Consider the following 21,436-nt stretch of genomic DNA (forward strand, 5'->3'; position numbering starts at 1 on the left):
AAACATGGTTATAACAAGCAAAAGGAAGGGTTTCCCCTTTAAATGAGTGAGAAGTACTTCATTAGTAGTGATAGTTTATTTTTACATGGGCCTGCATTAGAAAGACAAAGTAAACTTATGTGAGGTCTCAGGCCTACAATGAGCTGCTGCTGGGGTCTGCCCGCGTGCAGCTCATTGGGGGGGGGGATCGGGGCCTAGCATAAGACGGGGCAGGTCTGAAAGGGGCATTAAAAGGGGCGAGAATGTCCTTTTATGGAATCCTCCATAGGATGCGCCACGGAGCTGCGCTTAGCGAAGGAGACCGCATGGTGGCACCATCAGACAACGTTCCCACACCCCTGCGCCTGGCAAGAAACTGTTCAGCTGAGGTTTCTAGGAGGAGAAGGGAACTTTCTCGGACGAGCAGCAGCGTGTTCTCACACCAGCGCCCTCAATCTGTGTCGCAGACACCTCGGAATAGGCAGAGCGTCTCTTGGCTGCCTCCGCTGCCAGTCACACCCAAACAGCCGAGCGCCGCTCCTGTTGGCAAGCGCGTCCTTAGGGCCACTACCCAGCCATGGGAACTTTGTTATTAACACTGCCCGAGGGCCGATGCCTTAGCAGGGCCGAGCCCCTCTCTCGCTGCGTCCCTGCCTCGGAGAGACATATTCCCCGCGCCTCTTCATGAGAATGACCAGCTGGAGAGGAGGGGGGAAGCCAGGGCAGATGACCAGGCAGAGTTTGGGCGGGCACAACGTGGGGATCTCGAGCGCTCCTCCCGCCTCGGCCAGCTGGACAAGCGCTTGGCGCGCGGCGCTGAGACTGGCCGGGCGCGGCTCTCCCGTTTCCCACGCGCGGGGGAGGGACCGGGTCGCTGCATCCGATTTGGAGGCGCCCCGGGGAGTGGCCCCGGCCGGCGCCCAGCGCGTCCCTCCCTCCCCCCCCGCCCTCGGCCCGGCGGCAGGTGTCCGCCCCGGCGGCGTTGCGCCCAGGGAGAGCGGCGGGCGGTCCCCAGGGGGCCGGGCGGGGCGAGGCGAAGCGCAGGCGGACTCCGGACTGGAGACGGGGATTCGGCGCTGCCGAGGTGGGTGAGCGTGTGTGAGCGCCCCGGGCCGGCCGGGCGGCGCCAGCCGGGCGCAGGGGCTGGAGCCCGGCCGGTGGCCTGGGCGGCGCTGTGCGCCCCGGAGGGGGGCCGGGAGGTGGCGGCGGCTCCCAGCGGTTGGGGTGGGACTGGCAGCCGGAGAGGCGCCCGGACGTGGAGGCTGGCTGGGGACCAGAGGCAGGGGGCGCATGGAGCTGGCGGGCGCCAACGGGAGCTGCCCGGGCTGCAGCCCCGGGGCTCGCCCGCCCGCCGCCGCTGCCGCCAGCCTCCTGGCCGGGGTGCTCATCGTCACCATCGTGGTGGACGTCCTCGGCAACGTGTTGGTCATCCTGTCCGTGCTGAGGAACAAGAAGCTCCGCAACGCCGGTGAGTTCCGCACCCCGGGCCGGGCTGGGGGGTGCACGGCGCTGGACATGGGTTTGCTGCTGGGCCGGCTTGGGACCCGGGCGGCTCCGTCTCCCCGCCCAGCGCACCGGGGCTGCCCTTCCGGCCCCGGGCAGTAGCCAGGAGAAACGCCCTCGGCCCGCTCTCCCCTGTAGTGCGGGGCAGCGCCCGGCAACTCTGCTGAAACTCCTCCGCCGGGCTGAGCTCCGCATCTCGGTGCCGCCACTGACAGAGCCGTGCCGGTCGCTGGGATCCACCGTGCATCCCATCCCCAGCACAGGACAGACCGTGCCAGCCCAGACACCGAAGTGTCAGCGCCCGAGGCTGCTCCCCTGGGAAGTTTGGACCGGCCCGAGGCAGGATCTTTCCCCCCACCCCCTTTGTCTTTGCTGTGGCTGGTTGTATTTCTATATGTCTGGTGCCGGCGGCTCCCCGCTGTTACCGCCCCAGGGGTTCTGCTCCAGAGCCCCCCACACCGGCTCCGGGATCCCTGTCCCAGCGCTGCTGCACTGCACAGCCCCCGAGGGTTGTGATTTAAAAATCAAATGAAAAGCCAAACAAAGCAGCAGTTGTGTCCCATTGTAATCCAGTGGCAGGGTGATTATCTGCAATTAGAGGAGCTGCAGAACTAAAACTTGACAATGAAGGGTATAATCAACCTCTTCCTTGGGATTAGGGTTTTAATTGGGAGCGAAACTAGTCCAGATCCCTTATTCTAATTAGTACTCTGCATCTGCAATCTCTTGGAGTCACTGAGGACCACATTATTTCACTAAGATACAATTATACCAAACTTTAAGGGCATTTTCCAAGTTGGCACAACTAAATGCATCACTTTTCCTGACTTCCTATGTGCAAACTTTGAAGTTTCCATTCTTAAAAATGAGGACCTGATCCTGCTTCTAGTTAAGTCAACGCGACAAAAAGGAGCAGGATTGGCCCCTACCTTTGTATGATTAAAATATTAAATAATACTGGACATTTATAGTATTTTTAATCTGTACTCTGCAAAATGCCTTGCAAAGAGTGTGAGTGTAATTATCCCAGGCTTCTAGCTGATGAAACGGAGATGGAGATCAATGCCACACAGCCAGTCTGTAGCAGAGGTGGAAATAAAAATCAGGGGTCCTGACTCTCTCTTCTGTGCCCTTTTCAACAACCCATGATACATCTGAATTACAAACTTGCATTTCTTTCTCATGTTGCTCTTTATCTTCAAATTTCTGTGAACTAGTTTTTCCTTCTGTCTCCCAGGGACAATAAATAAAGGACCCAGTCCTGCAGCCATAATTCAGGCAAAACTCTCATGAACTTGGATAGGACTCTTGCCTTAGAGAGAGCTGAAAGATTGGCCTCTACATGAGTACGAACACATAAAATCTCTGGGGTTGGGGTGCAAAAAAAGCAGGAGGAATAATGAAAAAGAAAGAGATCCCATGGCAATGGTAAACACTTGCTGGTACGATCCCGCGTTACATGTATTTATCATACTTGATCTTAAAGTTGCATTTGGTAATCCCCAAATAAATGGGGAGTAAAGATTTTTTCAGTCGCTTGTCAATGTGTAATTTCAAAGTTGTATTTGTAACTTTAAAACTTGACACACGTCTGTGCTCAAGTCTACACAACTGAAACTATTTTTGATTTTTTTTTAAATGGCAAGAGAACTAGCAAAATCATCACCCGTATTAGTCATTTCTGAGCATGGTATTTCTTTTTCCTTGGTTTCATTAGTTTGGTGAAAAGAGTTGGCTTTAACTGTTCTGCAGTAACTGTATATGTTCCTTGTAGTGGCTCTTAAAATGATAAACTTCGTTGAACTCTATCTTGGTATGGACTGCACAGCTGTGACTGCATCTATAGAGGGAGTGAAACAACCTCTATTTAGCACCACAAATAGTACAATGTTTTAGATATCAAGTCTCCACTACTTGCAATGTACTCAGCAAAGTCATTAATAACATGGGAACACTTTTTATCTTTGTTATTCCTGTGTAAATCTGGAGTAACTCAACTGAGATCAATGGAGTTACTCCGAGATTAAAAGGTTTAACTGCAAATAAAATGTGGCCAATGATATCTACTCTATACGAAAGCCTTGTACCAGGTTTATATGAGTTTAAATGTACAGGACCCTGAATTTCAAGTTAGGAAAAAAATTCAATTGATTTAATCAGTTTGATTTCAAAATCTGAAAATTAAGTCTTTTGATCATGGGAAAGAGCAATAGAAAACCTTTTTTGTAAAGACTTGATAATCAGTGACTTGAGTGCTCTGACTAGAGTGATAGAGATGTGACATTCAGTTGCTTGATTGCATTTCAGATTTTAAGTGGCGCATTTCAGGTAAATCGATGTCAAACAGAATGTAAATATGAACAAATTCAGTTTTTTTCATTGCCATAAATGGGAATGTTTCTAAAGCCTTAATAATTCCCACTAGCTCATTGTCTGTCTAAAAAATAAGATAGAGAGATGTACCGTTAATAAAACCTATGAAAATGAAATCTTCATTAACCTTCAAGTTTTTATTAAGTTAAGTTTGTTTATAAACTGAAATCAGGACATGGCTAGAATAGAATCAACAGGGGTACACTTTGGAGCAACAACTGATTGGAAGGACAATGTCTTCACTCCGTCATGGGTACTACTGCCATTGTAGTCAGAGGGCATGATCCTCTTCCCAGTTACAATGAATAGTATAAATCTGGAGTAACTTTGAAGTCAAACAAGTATAAACACAGTGTGAGTGAGTGGAGAACCTGGCCCCTATTTTCCCATGGTGATGGTCCCATTGTAGCTAAAATAGAGACCTCTAACCATTAGGAGCTGAATATTTAGAATATGACAAGTACAAAATAGAGATAAATAGTTACAACAAAATTTCTGTCTTGCAGATTCTGTTGTCTGATAAATATATGAACATTTGAGCTAAAATGTGGATGAAACTGTCACTAAAGAGCATGTTGTTCAGGCTGACGCTCCAGTAATACACATCTCCAGCCCTCTTGAATAATAGGGCGTAGAGCCCAATCCTGGGTTCCTGAAAATCCAAACCTTGCATTGGCGTCCCTAGGAATTTTGCATGTATACGAATGCAGGATTGGGCCCAGAGACTGTAAATAGCTGACCAATTGTCTCATTAGCAATGAGAATCAGGAAGAAATATAATTATGCATGTCACTTTTGTCCTGTGACATGGTGAGAAGGACTAAAAGTTCTGGCTACCTAGTAACAACGTATGAGTTTCTGGTAGGCACTGTGGACCTTTTATTTTTGCTTTATCTCCCAGACATTCTCAACAAAATTTTGAGTGCAGAGATCAAAGTTAGAAAGCATAAGCATTCCAGATCCTGTCCCTCTGAACTGTCAATAACCCTGACGTGGCAGTGGTACTGCAGTCCTCTGCTTAGCAGATTCACATTAATCACAGCTCCCAGCAGCCCCCTGTCCCCTGCACATCACTTTTCTGCTGGCAAGGAAGGTCCTGAACCAGGAAGTGACTGGGCTGTTTGGGAGCAGCAGCTGCATGGCTGGAAAATGAGGAGCTGCGGGGAGGGAAGCTGAAGACGGAGCTGCATGGCAGCAGGGAGCTGGAGAGAAGTTGAATTCAGAGGGGGACTCCCAGGGACTGCGTGTGGAGCAGGCTGCGGCTGCCGGACATTACAGCCAGGTGCAGCTTTGTGTGGGTCTTATGGGGGAGCAGCTGTGGCTGAGCAGTGAGACCCCGATGAGAGGCACTAGCTGAGCCTGGCTTGGAGACCCACGCGCTCCTATCTGCTGGGAATAGGGACTGGGCTGGAGAGGGCACCCCAGGTACTAAGCCTGGTTCTCGACTGGACCGCCCCAAGGGCCCAGACAAGAACCGTCCTTGCTCCCTTTGAACTGTAACTGTTGAAGCCTCTGTACCTAGGGGATCTGCAACCGTTCCCTTTCCTGCCAGCCCTAGCTAATCACCTTTCCCTTAGCCATGTGTTGGAGTGGCTACTGGGATCCACCCGGGTTAGCACCTCCCAGGCTGAGCTGCGGAGTCGTGGTGCAGCTGGCACGCCGCTGGCACCTTAGGGGTTTGGTGTCTGAGCAGCTACGGGAATGACGGTATCTTGGCTTGACTTCCCTGTTGGACAAGGGACTCTTGGCAGCGTATGAAATGAGATCGCGCCTCAGCTTGTTCCTTTTGGCAAACACCCTGTAGTGCACCATCCAGGGGAGTGGGGGAGGGAGGTGGGTGTGAAATGCGCATGTTGGCAGTCAAGCAGGGGAGTGTGTGGGGCGGACTGCAGTGTGTGTTGAGATGGGGTGTCCAGGTGTGGTCTCTATGGCATTACTCAGTGCTCTCCAGGAGTGGGGTAGATATTGGCCTGCCCAGCCTGCATGTGCTGCAGCTGTGTGTGAGGGTGTCCAAAGACCGGTCAGCCACCAGGAAAGTATCTTACGCAGGGTCACTTGCCAAGGAGCTTTTGAGGAACCGAGACCTCTCACGGATGTGAACTGTTTATTAGCTCTTACAGTGCGATAGCTTTTGAACTCTTTCTAAACTTGGCCTTGGTACAGCTCAGTAGCTGGTCTCAAGAGACTTGGAGCTTTAAATTTTCCCATCCTCTGTATCAAAAAAGTTATAAGGATCTGAAAAGGTTGTAAGAAACTCACTTTAGGAGGGCTGTGTCTTAGGAATCACTCAATAAAGTGACCCCAAATTTCCACCATAAATTCTATCCTAGCCCCTCTTGTGGCATACCAATTTTCAACACCATCTCCATATGTGAGTGTGTGTGTGTTAGATGCAATTTGAATATTAAGAGCAGCTCCTTATTTCAGGGGCTATATCTGAGGAACTCCTAGACCAAATGACTCCAAACTTTACCCCTGCCCCTGATGATACACAGCAGTTTTCAAAACCATCAACCAGGCATGTGGATTTTAGAGCACCTGGATTTTAGATGTGGATTTTAGAGCACCTTAATCAAGAAACAACTTCCAGAAGGCGCACCCTGCAGGAAGAGAGCAACAGATGTGCCCAATTCACAGAAATCAGGGATCTACGCTTGGGTTCAACCGCCACAGCATGTTACCTTGAGCCATCCACTTCCTCTGAGGTCAGGCTGCCTGCAAACACTGGCTTGTAACAGAGCCCTAGTGGTACTACAACAAATGTGTGTAGTTCTCCCCGTCCTCTTCCCTTCATAAGAATGGCCGTATTGGGTAGACGAATGGTCCATCTAGCGCAGTATCCTGACTGTGGACACTGCCAGATGCTTCAGAGGGAATGAATAGAAGAAGGAAATTACTGAGTGACTCATCCCCCGTCATCCAATCCCAGCTTCCAGCACTCAGAGGCTTAAGGACGTGCAGAGCACGGGGTGGCATCCCTGACCAGCTTGGCTCATAGCGATTGATGGCCCCACTCAGCCCTGACTCTCCAAATCTTCTCTTACTAAATCTGGCCTTTCTGTATTCTGTTAGTGATGGCTAGTTCCTTCCCAGGCCCCGAGGCAGTGAAGGGCTACAAATGAGGGATGGGCTATGCTTTAGGGAGGCAAAGATTACTTGGCAGCTGCCGTGAACTGTGAATGGCTTGCGAGCAATGGGCATGTTTCTCTGTGCGGTGTGCAAAGTGAGTGCAGTGGGCTGAACGTACATTCTTCTTGCACAAATGCTCCTGTTCCTTAAAGCTGATGATCTAGTTTCGAATGACTGAGGTGCTGCCTTCTGAGGGGCTTGGACTAAAAATTTCAAAACGAAATCCTCTCTGTTGGATGAATGAACTTGGTTCTGAATTCCAAGTCCACGCCTCTGCTGTGTCAACTTCATTTTTTGTCCCTTAAGGAAGCAGGAGCCTTTCTGGCAAACAATCTCGCCTCTGGCCCTACTGCGGTTTAGCTAGGAAGTTCCACATGTGAAAGGAGAGCTTGGTCTTAGGGGTCGTGTGTTAGGGTTAGTTTAGTTTCTCCTATTCTCCTTTAGACCTGCTTAGCCCCCTAGCAATTGTAACGGCGCCTCACTAGCTACCACACAAAGGGGGACCTGAAAGAAGGCATATATCAAAGTATGACAGGGCTCCTCTTTTCCCAGTTCATTGGTAGAGTAGTATCGCTGACCCCAAATGCTCAAATATCATGAGACTGTCTAAAAATCATGAAATATTGAGGGTTTTTTAGTTGCCTTTTGGCTTTTGAGCCTGTAGGGCTCAACGTTTTTAAGTTTTTTTCTTTTTTGTTTTCTCTGTAACCATGATGGCTAGAAACTGGTGTTATGGAAGCTGGGAGTCTTGTCAATCACATGATTCTACCAGCTGGAGCTTTAAGAAAAATGCCAGATATTGAAAGACTCACGCTAAAATGGTGACTCTAAATTCACTGGCCAGCCTTAATAATCTGTGTAGGAGACTCCTGGCGTCTAATTTACATCACTTGGCTCACTGCCTCTGTATTTGGCCCTCAGTGCCTAGCTGAGGATTTGATTTCTGCGGATATTGCCGTAGAGAGAATGACAGGTTTAATCTGAATGAGGTGCATTAAATGCATTAACGATCAGAATACTGGAATTTATGTACACAGCGGGCATGGTGGTTGATGGACACCTAAGGAAGGAACTCCCCTATTCCCAAGACCTTGCGGTCTATGGCCCTGATCCTACAAAGGTCACAAGAAGTTGTGGCTGCCCTCGGCTCCCAGTGAAGTCAATGAGAGGAGGCACTGAGCTCCTTGCAGATTTTGGCCCTTCCCTAGACAGTGCACAGACACATAGGGGGACGTCGGGAGGGAAGATGAGACAATTGTGACTTTAAAATCCTTTATTTGAGCTATTTATTTGTTTACTAAAATGGCCAATACCTGCTCTTGGATACAACATAACCAGACAAATCTAGTTTCCAATGAGCTGTATTCAATGGCTCTGAAAAAAGCCAGAAGCGTGCATAATGGGCTAGTGCCTGCTCAGTTACATAGGCATAACCGACTGATGTACGTTCAGATACGTCATGCCAATACGCTTCTCTGGGTTAGTCAGATTAAGTAATTCTGACCTCAGAGTTATCAGTTATCTGGTTTGTGCATTCAGTCCAATTGACTCTAGTGGATCCTAGCCGAGTAATCCTTGGGTAAGGTCATTGTTTCAGGGAGGAAACAAACCATAAAGCAAAGATATTTAGCCTGCCGTATTTGCTTCCAGTTCTTTTTTACTTGAGGCTTATTTTTGTAACGTATTTCACGGAGAGGGAGGGAAAATGGTGGGAGTAACATTTGCTATTGGAAATGTTACTTAAATCTAGACCCAAGAGAGGTTACAGAACAGCCTCCAAGAATGAAAGCAATTCTCTACTTCTGAATGTAAGGAGCCTCTCTTGCAGCGTCACCCGCATGTTGACACGATTCACCCTGCTTGGATATGTTGCCTGAGTCTGTTGCACAAATTGCATTTTGAAGAGTTTTTGCTGCTTCCTGAGGGAGATACACTCTGGAGAAAAAGGGATAGGGAACTATTCAGAAAGGGGAAGAGACAGGCAAGTTGCTTGACACTCTAAAGCTTCTGCTTCAGGGTTTAAGATCATCTCTGACTACTGGAAATAAGGATTTGACTGTGTTGCGGGGGTGTGTGTGAGGGAAATCAGATCACCACACATCTGCCTACTGTGCCCTTCTTGCACATTGTTCTGAAGCATCTCCTGGCCACTGTGTGTGGCAGGATGCTGGATGAGCTAGGCTTCAGGTCTGAGCTAGTATGGAATTTCCTGTGGTTTAAAAATCTCTTCCTAGTTCTGTAGAACAAGACTGAACATACCCTTTACATGCAGGCGGTGGGGTCCAAATTGGAAATCCCAATTTTTGTTTGAGGAAAGCTTTGAAATTACCTTATCGAACCCTTTTGTTTTGATGATGACGTAAAATACTAAATATCTGTATGTGAATATGGCAGAACAAAATGAGCAAGGAAAATGAAATTCTTCAACTCAAATTGTTTTGAAACTTTTCCATTACATTTGTTTGCAATTGATGTGTTCCTGCAAAACACTTCTGTTTTGACTAAATTGCATTTTGTGATGGAAAACTGTTCCTCCAAACTTTTCCACCAGCTCTGCTGGGGAGCTATTGAAACCTTCCAGTCCTCTTCTCCCCTCACCCCCTTTGAGGAGCTGAGCCTTTCCCCAAGTTGCTGAAATAGTCCTGGCCTCACATCTTCTCTGCCAGGAATTTACCATCCCAACCTGGCCCTTAGCCCTTCATTTCTGGGCTCCCTCAGGCCGAGAAGCAGCAGTGAAGCCGGCTGCGTCAGTTAGCACCAGAGATCTGGGATGGAGGGTGGCTGGCTTTGACGTGGGGGTGATTCCAGTGGCAGAAGGACAATGGCCAGCGAGTGGGAGGCTCTCTGCCCACTCTGAGCTGATGAGAAGAACTAGGGTGGCTCGTGAGTCTCTTGAGAAAAGTGATGGAAGAGGTAGGGGTGGGGCTCCAGATGGCAGGACCTTGTGAGTGGGGAAGGGGCGCCGCAGAATGCGGAGAACAAGAACAACAACAGCGCCCCGAGGGTTGAGAGAGGCTGTGACTGCAGAGCAGTGGCACTTCCCCCTGGTTGATGCAGTACTTTACTTTGAAAGTCCAGTGTTGATCTTGGCTGGTCCAAAGGAAAATGGATTGGCCAACATTCAAAATATTCACGCTTGGATTTGAATAATATTGTTGCAATAACTTAAATACAGTTTTTTCAGAATCTGCTGGTATTCCATGAAAATACCAGCTATTTATCTAATGGTATTGCCAAGCTCATATCCTGAAGCCAACATGCAGGGGTCAGGGCTCACCCTCCAAACGGCAGAGTCCTCTGCTTCCACTGCCTACGTTACAAGTTGAGGGTGGTCAGGATCTTGAGGCCCATCAGCCAATCTTCACTTTTCCAATTGAATGTCTAAGTGGCTAATGTCGAAAGTCAGATTAAGTCAGTTCCTTTTTTCAGAGCCCAGTTCCTGGGATCTGCTCCGGTGGCTTAAGTAGAGTCATGAAAACAAAACACATTCAGTAGCGTTTAGTCTAGGCTGGCCTGGCTGTGAAGTTCGGACTCTCTCTCTCTTCGTCCGCCTTCCCCTCCACATCCACTGCTCTGCCTTTTGCTAGAGGACAGATGATTCTCACAGAATCCAATATTATTGTTTGGCTGAAAACAAATGAACACAAGCCTTTGAGAATGAATACATCTTAACTCAAATAAATGACCATTGTGATCTCAGCGTGAACATCTTCAAGAAAACTGAAGAGGAGTGGAGGGGGGAAAACTAGCAGTTCTTGGTTTATTCATTCGTGGTTCAGATCTCTTTTCTTCCTCTAGAGCAGGGGTGGGGAATGTCCGGCCCGCGGCGGGCCGTATAAGGCCCGCAAAATCATTTGGTCTGGACCTGGCGGCGGGGGGGAATTCGGCGGCGGCACGGTTTCACGGCGGCGGCGGGGTTCCAGGGGGAGGGGGTGCAGTGCCCGCTGCCGAAACGCTGCCGCTGAAACCCTGCCGCCGTTTGTCCCTTTTTGGCGGCGGGCACTACCCCCCGCCCCTCACGAAACCGTGCCGCCACCGTGAAACCGCGCCGCCGCTGAATTCTCCCCCGCCGCCAGGGCCACCATCAGGCCCTTAACATAAAAAAGGTTCCCCACCCCTGCTCTAGAGCCTAGAAATGGTGACTATTGCCTCTAACCTGCTCAATGCTCTGTTAGTACAATGAGCATATAAAGTGTACTAGCTCCATATATGGCTATGTCTACACTGACGGCGGCAAAGTCACCGCCGTCAGATGGACTTATCTGGATCGACTGAGCGGTCAGTGAAGACCCGCTCAGTCGATCCAGAAGTCGACGTACTAAAACCACCTCCTCGAGTGGTGGAGCGCTGCGTCGATGGGAACGCGGTTCCCATTGGCACAGTGCAGTGAAGACGGCGTGTAGAAGAGAAGCAGAGAAGTCAATGGGAGTTACGCAAGTTCTTTGTGTAACTCCCGTCGACTGCCGCTGAATCGCCGAGGTAAGTGTAGACCAAGCCTATGTGAATATAGATACATCTCTTAACTAGGGATTATAGTCCAGTCTACAAGAGATAGATTGAATGATGAGAAACCTTTCTCCACTAACTTCTAACATGTGAGGATAGACCAGCTGCAAGTCTAGCAGATATATCCCAAGGTAGACAAATGTTTGTATTTTATCAACAATTAAGTGATTTTGCTAATCAAGGCTGAACCATCTGGGCTAAATTGAAGACATTACTGTTAAAGCTCTCTAAAATAGAATATATAAAAATAAAACGGATGTAGTTGATGGTTATTGAAACTAAACTAGAACCCTTTTCAGTACTATTAAAAATACTAATTCCAAATTGTGCCCTTCTCAGTTTGCATTGACGGAATTTATACAGTGAGGGTGGAAGTAGGTTATAAGGGCATTTAATACCCGTAAAGGAGAATGCGCGTACAAGTGATTCAGTGTGGAAAGTCTCCCTTTGTTTTGGAGCGAAGATAATGAGAACGATCTCTGTTTGAAAATAAAGTGACTGTAAAAACAACGAGAGTTCTGTGGCACTTTAAAGACTAACGAATTTAATTTTTGTAGGCATAAGCTTTTGTGAGACTCAGCTCACTTTGTCAGATGCAGAGGTAGAATGATACAGTAAATAGGAAACAGATATACAAGTGCATAGAGAACAATGGGGGAGGTGGATGAAAGCGCATAGTTTGGACTCCCAAGAACCAGCAAAACTGTGCAGCAAACAGAACTGATACATGGTAATTTGAGCTCCCACCCCACTACTTCTATAATGTTCATAATAATAATACCTAGTTCTTAGGTAACACTTTCCATCAGTAGATCTCAAAGCACTTTATAAAGGAGGTCAGAAGCATTGTCCCCGTTTTACAGATGGGGAAACTGAGGCACAGAGCGGAAGTGACTTGAGTGACTTAGCCTGTATCTTCATTAAAGGTAATAACCAGCCCACTTTCCTCCTGAAGCAGAACTTGGACTCTAACTCGCTTCCCCAGCCGTGCTGGCTTGCATGCACCACCAAACTTGGATGAGACAGTTTTGTGTGTGGCCCGGAGCGGAAGGGAGATTAGGGGCAACGCTCAGATTAACTCTGTGGTGAAGTCAAATCCTACAACAACTCCATTGTGCAAGAATGCAGAAGTCATCCTTCCTGATGGTCTCTCTTGGTGGGTTACCATCTCCCATTCCTACTAATAAAGGGATCTCGCCTTAATTTTTGTCACTGTTCCCCAGGGAAGAATGATGACATAATTCCTGCAAAATATCATCATTGTATGTGTCTGTCCACGCACATCCTTGCTGTATTCTAATACTGGCTTAGTTAACTCTTTCTTTAGTGAAGCGAGGCAGGGTAGGATGTGGGGTGGGAGGGGGGAAGTGCCATTTCCAGAGCTGCTAAATGTAGCTGAATAGCAGTTGACTCGGGAGATCCAAGGAAAGGTGCCAGTGAGTAGAGACGGCTGACAAAATAATACAGTTCTGTCTTTGGAACCCCTAAGCCATCTTTTTGTTTTATGGGCTTCTGATCAGTCTGTTCCAAGTCCTGGTCTCTCTGCTTCCCAAAGGAAGGTTTTAATCACGGGCTGAGTCCTTTAAAAGTAATTGGGTGTGATTTTAAATTGGCAGAATGCTAACCGTTAAGCGAGTCAGTGGCAGAGCTGCTCTTGTTCCGGCAGTCTGGATACAACCCTGCGGCAAGGTGAGCTGATGACAAGCAGGATAGGACTGGAAGGCGGGATACAAGCAGAATGTATGCTCTATCCCGTCTTCCACCCCGGTCTCTCTTGTCTATTTAGATTCTAAGCTCTTCAGGGCAAGGACTGTGTCACATATTTGTACAGCGCCTAGCACAATGAGCCACCATTCTTGGTTGGCCCCCAAGCGCTATCATAATTAACATGGTAGGTTTAAAAAAAAAAAAAGTGAGTCAGAATCTTTAAAATTCTTCCAAAAGCTGCAACTTCATTACAAATCATTTTGTCAGTTGTCTGGATGCCAGGGCATTGTACCAACTGTTTCCTTAAAAGTTAGAGAGATCAATAAGAATGCGGCTGTGGTGGGGCAGCAGGAAAATGGATCATGAGGGTGGTATCAGTCCATTAGGATGTCTAATTTCAGTGTCTCTTGCAAACCGTTTAATATCCAGATGCTAGTGAATCATGTAATGTTGACAATTAGGGATAACACTTTATTGCCCTCAAGGGGAGTATATACGAGAATCATGATTTTTTAAAATGTATTTATTTAGTTTCCTTGGACAGGGAGCAGGAAAAGTAAGGAAAAACCATAAATCTCTATTTATACTCTGATGGCCTGATTCTTCATTGTCTTGTTTCTTGTGCTATTGCTTCGTCTTGTACAGAGTGGGTGTAAACAGCTAACAGATCAGAAGGGTATTCTTTTGCATGCAGTTTGCTCAGATGTGATTCTATTGCCGTGCAGACAGTGCCTAGAATAGGACCTAGGTGGGAGAACACCTGCTCTCACTAAAACGCATGTGATCCTCTGGTTTCATTGGGCTGTATGATGAGGGAAGCATTCAGCCCCTCATGCTAATGTAAATGTTATCACTATGACTTTACTTTTAGAAATGACTCCATATACAAAAAGCCAAATGTGGACTGTCGCTCTAAAATACATTAAGGAAAACGTAAGTCTCCAGGAAAGTGCACAGTAAATAGTCTTGGGAGGATTAGATTTTTATCAGTGAAAATAGGTAAATGTTGATTTCACACACCCAACCCATACCCAGATGAAAAAAATATTTACATCAGTTAACTGAAATTTACAAATAGGAAAAGTGAGAAAAATGCAGCTTGAGAACTTATTAAAGTTTGATTTACTTTCTATGTGATGCTGACAATTTGTGTTTTAATGGTTTATAAAGCTTTAACTTTTTGAATCTCAACATCTGCTGTCATTAAATAATTCTATCCTTTTCTGGCAACTGTGTGAACGTTTAAATTGATAAAAATTGAAAAAAATGCTTAGAAATAAACATTGATATTATCAATTTAAATTATACAAATTGAATTTGGCCACCCTGCTTATAGAGGATTGCAGCACTGCATTCTGCTTGCAGGGGGGATTCTTAGAAATGTACAATTCCAGTAAACCAAAAGGAATCTGTTACATAGCTACATGTGCTACAATATTCATGCACTGTGTTTCTCAAATCCCAATCCCTCTGCCCTTCTGTAAGCAAATCTTTCACTGACTTCAATGGGGAGTCCCATGGATAAAAGGGTTAGAATTGCCAGTAGTGAAACTGGATGTAGTCCCTTCTAGATAGAGGTATATCCAGGAAAATTTTAAAGACATCTTCCTCTCCCCCCGCATGGTTCTTCTTTAAGACTCAATCTTTAGTAAGCCTAATTAAGTGAGAGAATTACACTTTTCATAGTCCAAGAAAACAAAGAAAGCTTTTAATGAAATAGGCAAAAGACAGTGGGTCAATGCTGAGATCCTTTTTTAGGTGCTGCTGTCGGAGTGTAGGAGGGGAAGGGACAGTGGCCCTGATTTTGATCCTGATCCCACTTAAAAGAGTCTTACCCTGGAACAATTGCATTAGCTTAGTGAAGATTTACACTGATGCAAGTGAGATCTGAATTGGGCCTAATGGAGTTTTTGTCTGAGCCCGGGTCTACACTTATCTGGCGATTCGGTGGCAGTCAATAGGAGTTACACAAACCACTCAGAGTAGCTTGCGTCACTCCTGTCAACTGCTGTGCTTCCCTTCTGCGCGGCGTCTTCACTGCACTGCGCCGACGGAAACTACTGCGTTCCCGTCGATGCAGCGCTCCACCACTTGAGGAGGTGGTTTAACTAAGTCGACTTCTGGATTGATTGAGCGGGTCTTCACTGACTGCTCAATTGATCCAGAAAGGTTGATCTGACGGCAGTGACTTTGCCGCCATCGGTATAGACATATCCTGAGTAAAAACTGAAAGGACAATAAGATTTGGACTAATAAATATAGTTTAAAATAAAGCAACCGGATACTTTATTGACAAGTTCATATAAAGTCATGGTAATAATGCCTGGCACGCTTATTGAGTCGAAATGCAGCACTTTGTGTAAAAAGAAAACTCTCTCCTTCAAACACCGTAATGCACAAACATCTATCTTAAGAGTTTAGAAAGAAATCAATAACTACTGATTGATGTAGTTAGCATAATTCATATGCACATTCTGAATATAAATGTTTCAAAAAGCTTCCGTCTACAATGAAACTGACTGTTTATAGCAATCAGCCAGCAATACAATACTGAATGAATGAGATGTGCATACCAACAAGCAAAGAACTACCAAGCCATGAATAAATTCATCAGTTCAGAACAGCGTTCAGTCATGATAGTTTCCCTTTTGTTAAAGTTCTATAATTCAATCTGTTTCAGAACTAATCATAGTAATCACTCTCTTAATCACCAAATGCTGCTTCCATTTATAAGGGTGTAAATCCATTGTAACTCAGGATTCACACCTCTGCGAATGAAAGCGGCATTTGGCCCCTCAGTAGAGCGATGTCACTTGTCGTGTCACTGTGGTACTTTCCCCATCTGTAAAAGGGGGAGGCTATGTCTACACTGCAATAAAAGACCTGTGGAATAGCCAGGGTCAGCTGATTCAGGCTGTGGGGCTATAAAATTGCAGTGCAGATGTTTGAGCTGGAGCCTGAGTTCTGACATTCTGCAAGGGGAGGAGGTCTCAGAGCCAAGGCTCCAGCCTGAGCTGGGCTCTAAGACTCAGTGCTACTGGCTTTTTATCACAGTCTTGGCGTACTCTTAGGTTATGTCTACAATGACGGCAGCAAAGTCGCCGCCGTCAGATCGACTTATCTGGATCGACTGAGCGATCAGTGAAGACCCGCTCAGTCAATCCAGACGTCGACGTTATTAATTCACCCCCTAAAGTGGTGTAGCGATGCCTCGATGGGAACATGGTTCCCGTCGGTTCAGTGCAGTGAAGATGGCGCGCTGAAGAGGAGCAGAGAAGTCGACGGGAGTTACGCAAGTTCTTTGCGTACTTTGCGTAACTTCAGTCGACTGCTGCCGAATCACGGAGGTAAGTGTAGATCAAGTCTTCGGCAAAGGTTAAACAGTTTGCCCTGGGTGTCACACAGTCTGTCAGGCATAGAGCTGGAGGGAAACCATTTCATGGGAAATTCGAACACTTCCAGATTTGTTTTGATTCTGAATTGGAACAAAACACTGACCTTTCCAACACAGTGGAAAGAAAAAAAAAAGTTAAATTTGTAGTTATCCAAAGGTTCTGCTGAATCATTTCGCTCATGTTGAACGATTATAGTTTAATTATTAAATGCGAAAATTAATCTTGTAATACAAAGTTGAAACAAAAATCCAAATTTTTTACCCTGTCAAAACAATGTAAGTAGGCTTTTCAAAAACGTTGTCGAAATCAACACGTTCCTGTGAAATGTTGCTAGTGCAACAAAAGCTGCCTTTGTTGATGGAAACCTGTTCCATCAAAATTTTTCCAACCAGCTCTAGGGAGTTCGGAATAGGAGCTAGGTCCCCAGGTGCTTGGCAACTTGTGCCATCCACTAGACCTCAGTTTCTCCTCCCATAAGTGGTTGTGTGTCAAATTGCTAGAAGTCCTACATGCAGGATGACTGCAGGACTGTGATTAAGTAGGCAACACTGAACAAATGGCATGTCTGTCTATAAAAACACAGAAAATCTTTCTAGTACAGATGTTTGGAACAGCCTAGAAACGATTATTTCATGTAGTTAAAACTAGAGCCGCATCTGGGCTGGTTAACAGGGTCGTCCTCCAAATAGAAATTGGCTTCTTTGCACCCTCTTAAACTGCTTTTTGCCACTGAGCCGTGCAGCCTATGCTGAGCTTGTCTGTGAAGCATAATTCGGGACTTGGTGATGGGGATCTTTGTGTTAACAGAGTTGCAGTTCACTACTGTCGCACACTTATCTCTGGAGAGGGGTAGGACCTTGTATATAATTCCTGTACGCCAATGTTTCATTTTTCACCAACGCTTTAGGGCTCATGTGTTTAATGACTTCTTTCTGGTTGTCTCTGGAAATAGGCTCTTAGAACATGGGCTCCGAATACTGGTAATATCTTTCCTCTATCAATTTTTGCCCACTGTGCACTCCCATAATTTGTTTTCTTGACATACTCTATCTTTGCAATTAGATGAAAAGAATTTAAGGATGAGCTTCGTGTGTCAGTTCTCTAACAAGATTCTCTGGTTACATATGTTCACTTTAATGGTGCTCAGAAGTGACTTCACTTACTAGAACCAACTTATCTACATATTATCTATATTTTACTAATGTTACATATGGCTGGTCTATCAGTCATATGCTTTCATACACCTTCCGATGCTATTTTAAATGTGTTTACTTTAAAGTAAGGGATATGCTATTGTAGGTATATGTATGTGCTATATATATATATAGTATATTATATATGTCCTGGTTTAAGGCATAAACCAACCACTAACTGATGGATGTTAGGAAGAAATGGCCCGGTATGGCAGATTATTCCATTGTTGCACATTATCGGTTTTCTTGCATCTTCCTCTGAAGCATCTGGTACTGACCACATTTAGAGATGAGATATGCGTCTCGATGGCTATTGGTCTGATCTGGTGTGGCTGCTTCCAAGCTGACATAATTTATGTGCACCTTCTAGTCCCTTTAAGGTACTGAATTTAACGAGCCTCGTTAGAAATAGTTTAATGTAGTAAATGCTGATGCTGTTTATCTGGCTTTCCAAAGACTTTTGACGTACCAGCTGGAACCTAAAATGTACAAATGGTTGCTTACATAAACCTCACATCTACAGCTGTGTGCAGTTAGTCCAAGACGTTATAAGCTGCAGTAATTTTGCTTTAGGGTTCTGGACTTTTGCTGTGACATACTGTAACTTTTTTCAATGGAAATGTCAGTTTGAGTTCACAAATTGTGGAAACTCTATTTTGTGTCACAAGAACATTCTGGTGTCATAGTATTGTCTAACATTTGCTTATTTTGTGTAAGAACACCTTAAATATATACCTTGACGCTGGTTTTCAGAGCTCAAAGTAATGGGCCTGATCGTCTATCCACTGAGTCAATGGCAAAACTCACATTGACCTTGGTGGTGCAGGATGAGGCTTTATGTGGATTTATTTGCAAATAGCTTGCCAGAAATGTCTCTCCTTATGATCAACTTCAGAAATAAAATGACCTTGCAAAAAAAGGGAGAGGGAGTTTAGAATCAGCAAAACTTACAGCATTTACAAAAGAAATTCAGAGTTAAGACTCTAACCCAACCTTTCCCCCCTGCCGTTGACTCTAGAAAAAGGAGGGCTACTATAATGTGTGTTACAGCACTTGTAATAATAGGTAAACTAAGGACAGAATAGGTGTCCTAACAACATGGAGTCATTTGGTAGATATTTATGGCAATGAAACCTGGCTGCTCTCATATTTCCATATTTTATTGTAAATAGTGGTGCTTGGAAAGTCTTTAACAATGTATAATCTTACAGATACACTTGGATAATGTCCACTGAAAGAGAATTCATTCCATATGTGCACACACAAAAATGGATAAGAGTCAGAAAGGAACACATTTAGTTTCAGTTGGGACCACAGTGTGTGGAGGCTAGGTGAACTATAAAATAAGGGGAGTATCCTCTCACTAGAGCATCAGGCATTGATTGATTGATTGAATGACACCTTATTGATTTGCGTGGGACCAAAAGCTGAGCAGAAGGTAGAAGAGTAAGGGTAAAGGGAGAAGAAGAGACTAAGGAACAAAAAGGAAACAAGAAAAGAGGGAGGGAGGATATCCATGAAGAGTTTCTAGATTCTGGGATGTGGACCTACAATAAAATGTGCTCCTGAAGGGGCTCTTATGTTATGAGTGTTTTGCAGCATCTCCCAGAATGGAGAGAATTGGTTTAGCTTATCTCTTTTTGAGAGGATGATGGGTTACATATAAGCACGGATGCTAGTTCCATATTCCCTTCTCTTTTAGTGTCACAGTAAAACTCTGTGCTACCCCTCTGGAACTACTCTGTATAGAAGGTAAGTTTATTTTCCCTGGGCAGGACTGTATCCCCATCAGGCCGAGGTGACAGAGTACCTCTCTGAGATAGGGGCGTGCATAATGGGGGTTGTCATGTGTCAATTGCTCACATACTCACGAGTATGTATGTTTTGCTATGGCATGTCCAGTAAGCTGCAGAATCTACAAGGCTCATGGCCTGTGGTCTGGCTGATGTCCGATAGAATTGTTTTGATGTTTTGTTTTAAGTTAAATGTCTGGTGGGTGATGCTGGAGTGCATTTTGCACAGTTCTTTGCATCCCTCAGAGAGCTATTGAGCACTTTGTTCCACTTTGCCTTGGCTCAGAAGTTGATGGATAGATTGGGTACTTTCATGACCGACATAAATCATAGCTATATAAGAATAACGTATTCAAAAATAATCTCTTGACTTGATATTCTAGCATTGTCTATATGGATGCTGGAGCAGTTCCAATGTTGATGTAAGCAAAAGAGCCACATACAATAAAAAACGTGTAAATAAAACAAAATATCTTCCACAGACACAGAATCACAGCTTTGCTTCATTGAACCTGAAATAATGTCAACAGAACCATTGCTTTCCAAACAATTTTTCCATTTAAAATGAAGGCTTAAGTCCATAACAAAAAGGAAATGCTTGCAAAGCATTTATAGCACAATCCTTCACAATTCCAATGTGATTCTTCTTTATCACTTACCTACTAGAAGAAGTAATATGATTGAATTAAGTTAAATCTCTAGAAAAGAAAATGTATCAATTTCTGAGGCTGATGCAATTTGAAACTACTGAGTTCAGAATGGAAACATCAACATGACCCTTAAACTGTGAGATTGGGAATATGATACCCTTCTATTGAAGCAGGGCCCCATTCATCCTGATGATAACAATGATAATTAATAACCTTTGCCCATAGAGACAGTCCTATTATTATAGTGAGGAGTACCATTTTATAGAGCTGCTGGCAGCAGTGCCTGAGTGTGATAAATCACAGGCTCATTGGAGTCTGCCTTACCACAAGTCAGAATAGACAATCAAAGCTGGATTTTTTAATGTGAAGATTGTTCACCCAAGACAATGCTCCCTGAGGATAAGTGTTGCTTAAACCATCTGAGTAGGCTTCAGTCGGGGAGGAGTCGAGTTGACTTTCTCACCGACACATGCTGCTGTGGGCGCGTGTTCCAAGGGAATTGGAATGAACTGATATGACCACATCCAGTACTGAAATGGTTCAAAGCTCTCCACGTCTGCTGTGGGAAATGGAAAGTGAGAAACTGAGTCTAATAGACAGTTCCCGGTTGAAGATGTAGATGGTCCATTCTGCAAGTCAGCTCCTCCAGGTGGATGAGGTGAGGACTCTGCTGGTTGCAGCAGTATTGCTGCTGGCATTGAGGGCTAGGAAAGGCGACGCGAAGGGATGCAGCTGGGCAGGGTCTCGGACAACTAGGTACTGTGGGGTTGACGTTGTGCAAAAGGCACAGAGTCAGATGTTTTCAGGAAACCGCAGCCTCTGTATTAGTCCTGGAAGGCCTGTTCTGAAACCTCCTGCTGTTTGAGTTCATGGCGACACACATTTTAGCATGCTTTGTCCACAAAGCGCTAACTCTCAAAGCTGCCTATGGTGGAACTAAATGTACTGCACCCTGCAGAGAGCATATTGACTTAACTGGGAACAGGCGTGGGCCCCCTATGACAGAGCAGTGGGCTCCTGAGAAGCTAATATCCATTAAGTCTGGCTCAGATCCGTAATCTGAATCGCAAAGGGTCCAATCCTGCTAACACTGAAGTCGGTAGGAGTTTTGTCACTTAATTCAGTGATAGCAGGATGGGGCCTGGGCCTGATGGTGACACGAGTCTTGCATTATCTTGAAGGTGGCAAGGTTGAATCTCGAAGGGTAG

General features: G+C 45.5%; 1 protein-coding gene across 2 annotated transcripts in view; it reads left to right on the forward strand.

Annotated features, from left to right (window-relative positions):
* Nucleotides 1–984: 984 nt before the first annotated feature.
* The window catches only part of GPR50 (G protein-coupled receptor 50), a 49,772-nt gene continuing 29,320 nt past the window's right edge, over nt 985–21,436 (forward strand). For both annotated transcript variants that reach the window (XM_067548133.1, XM_067548134.1), the window contains exon 1: nt 985–1,447. In XM_067548133.1, the coding sequence (XP_067404234.1) occupies nt 1,270–1,447 (178 nt within the window). In that variant the 5' untranslated portion in view covers nt 985–1,269. The remainder of the gene's footprint in view (nt 1,448–21,436) is intronic.

Source organism: Emydura macquarii, unplaced genomic scaffold (genome assembly GCF_026122565.2).
Source record: "Emydura macquarii macquarii isolate MOO-44397 ecotype Brisbane River unplaced genomic scaffold, CSIRO-AGI_Emac_v2 contig_1253, whole genome shotgun sequence".
NCBI lineage: Eukaryota > Metazoa > Chordata > Testudines > Chelidae > Emydura > Emydura macquarii.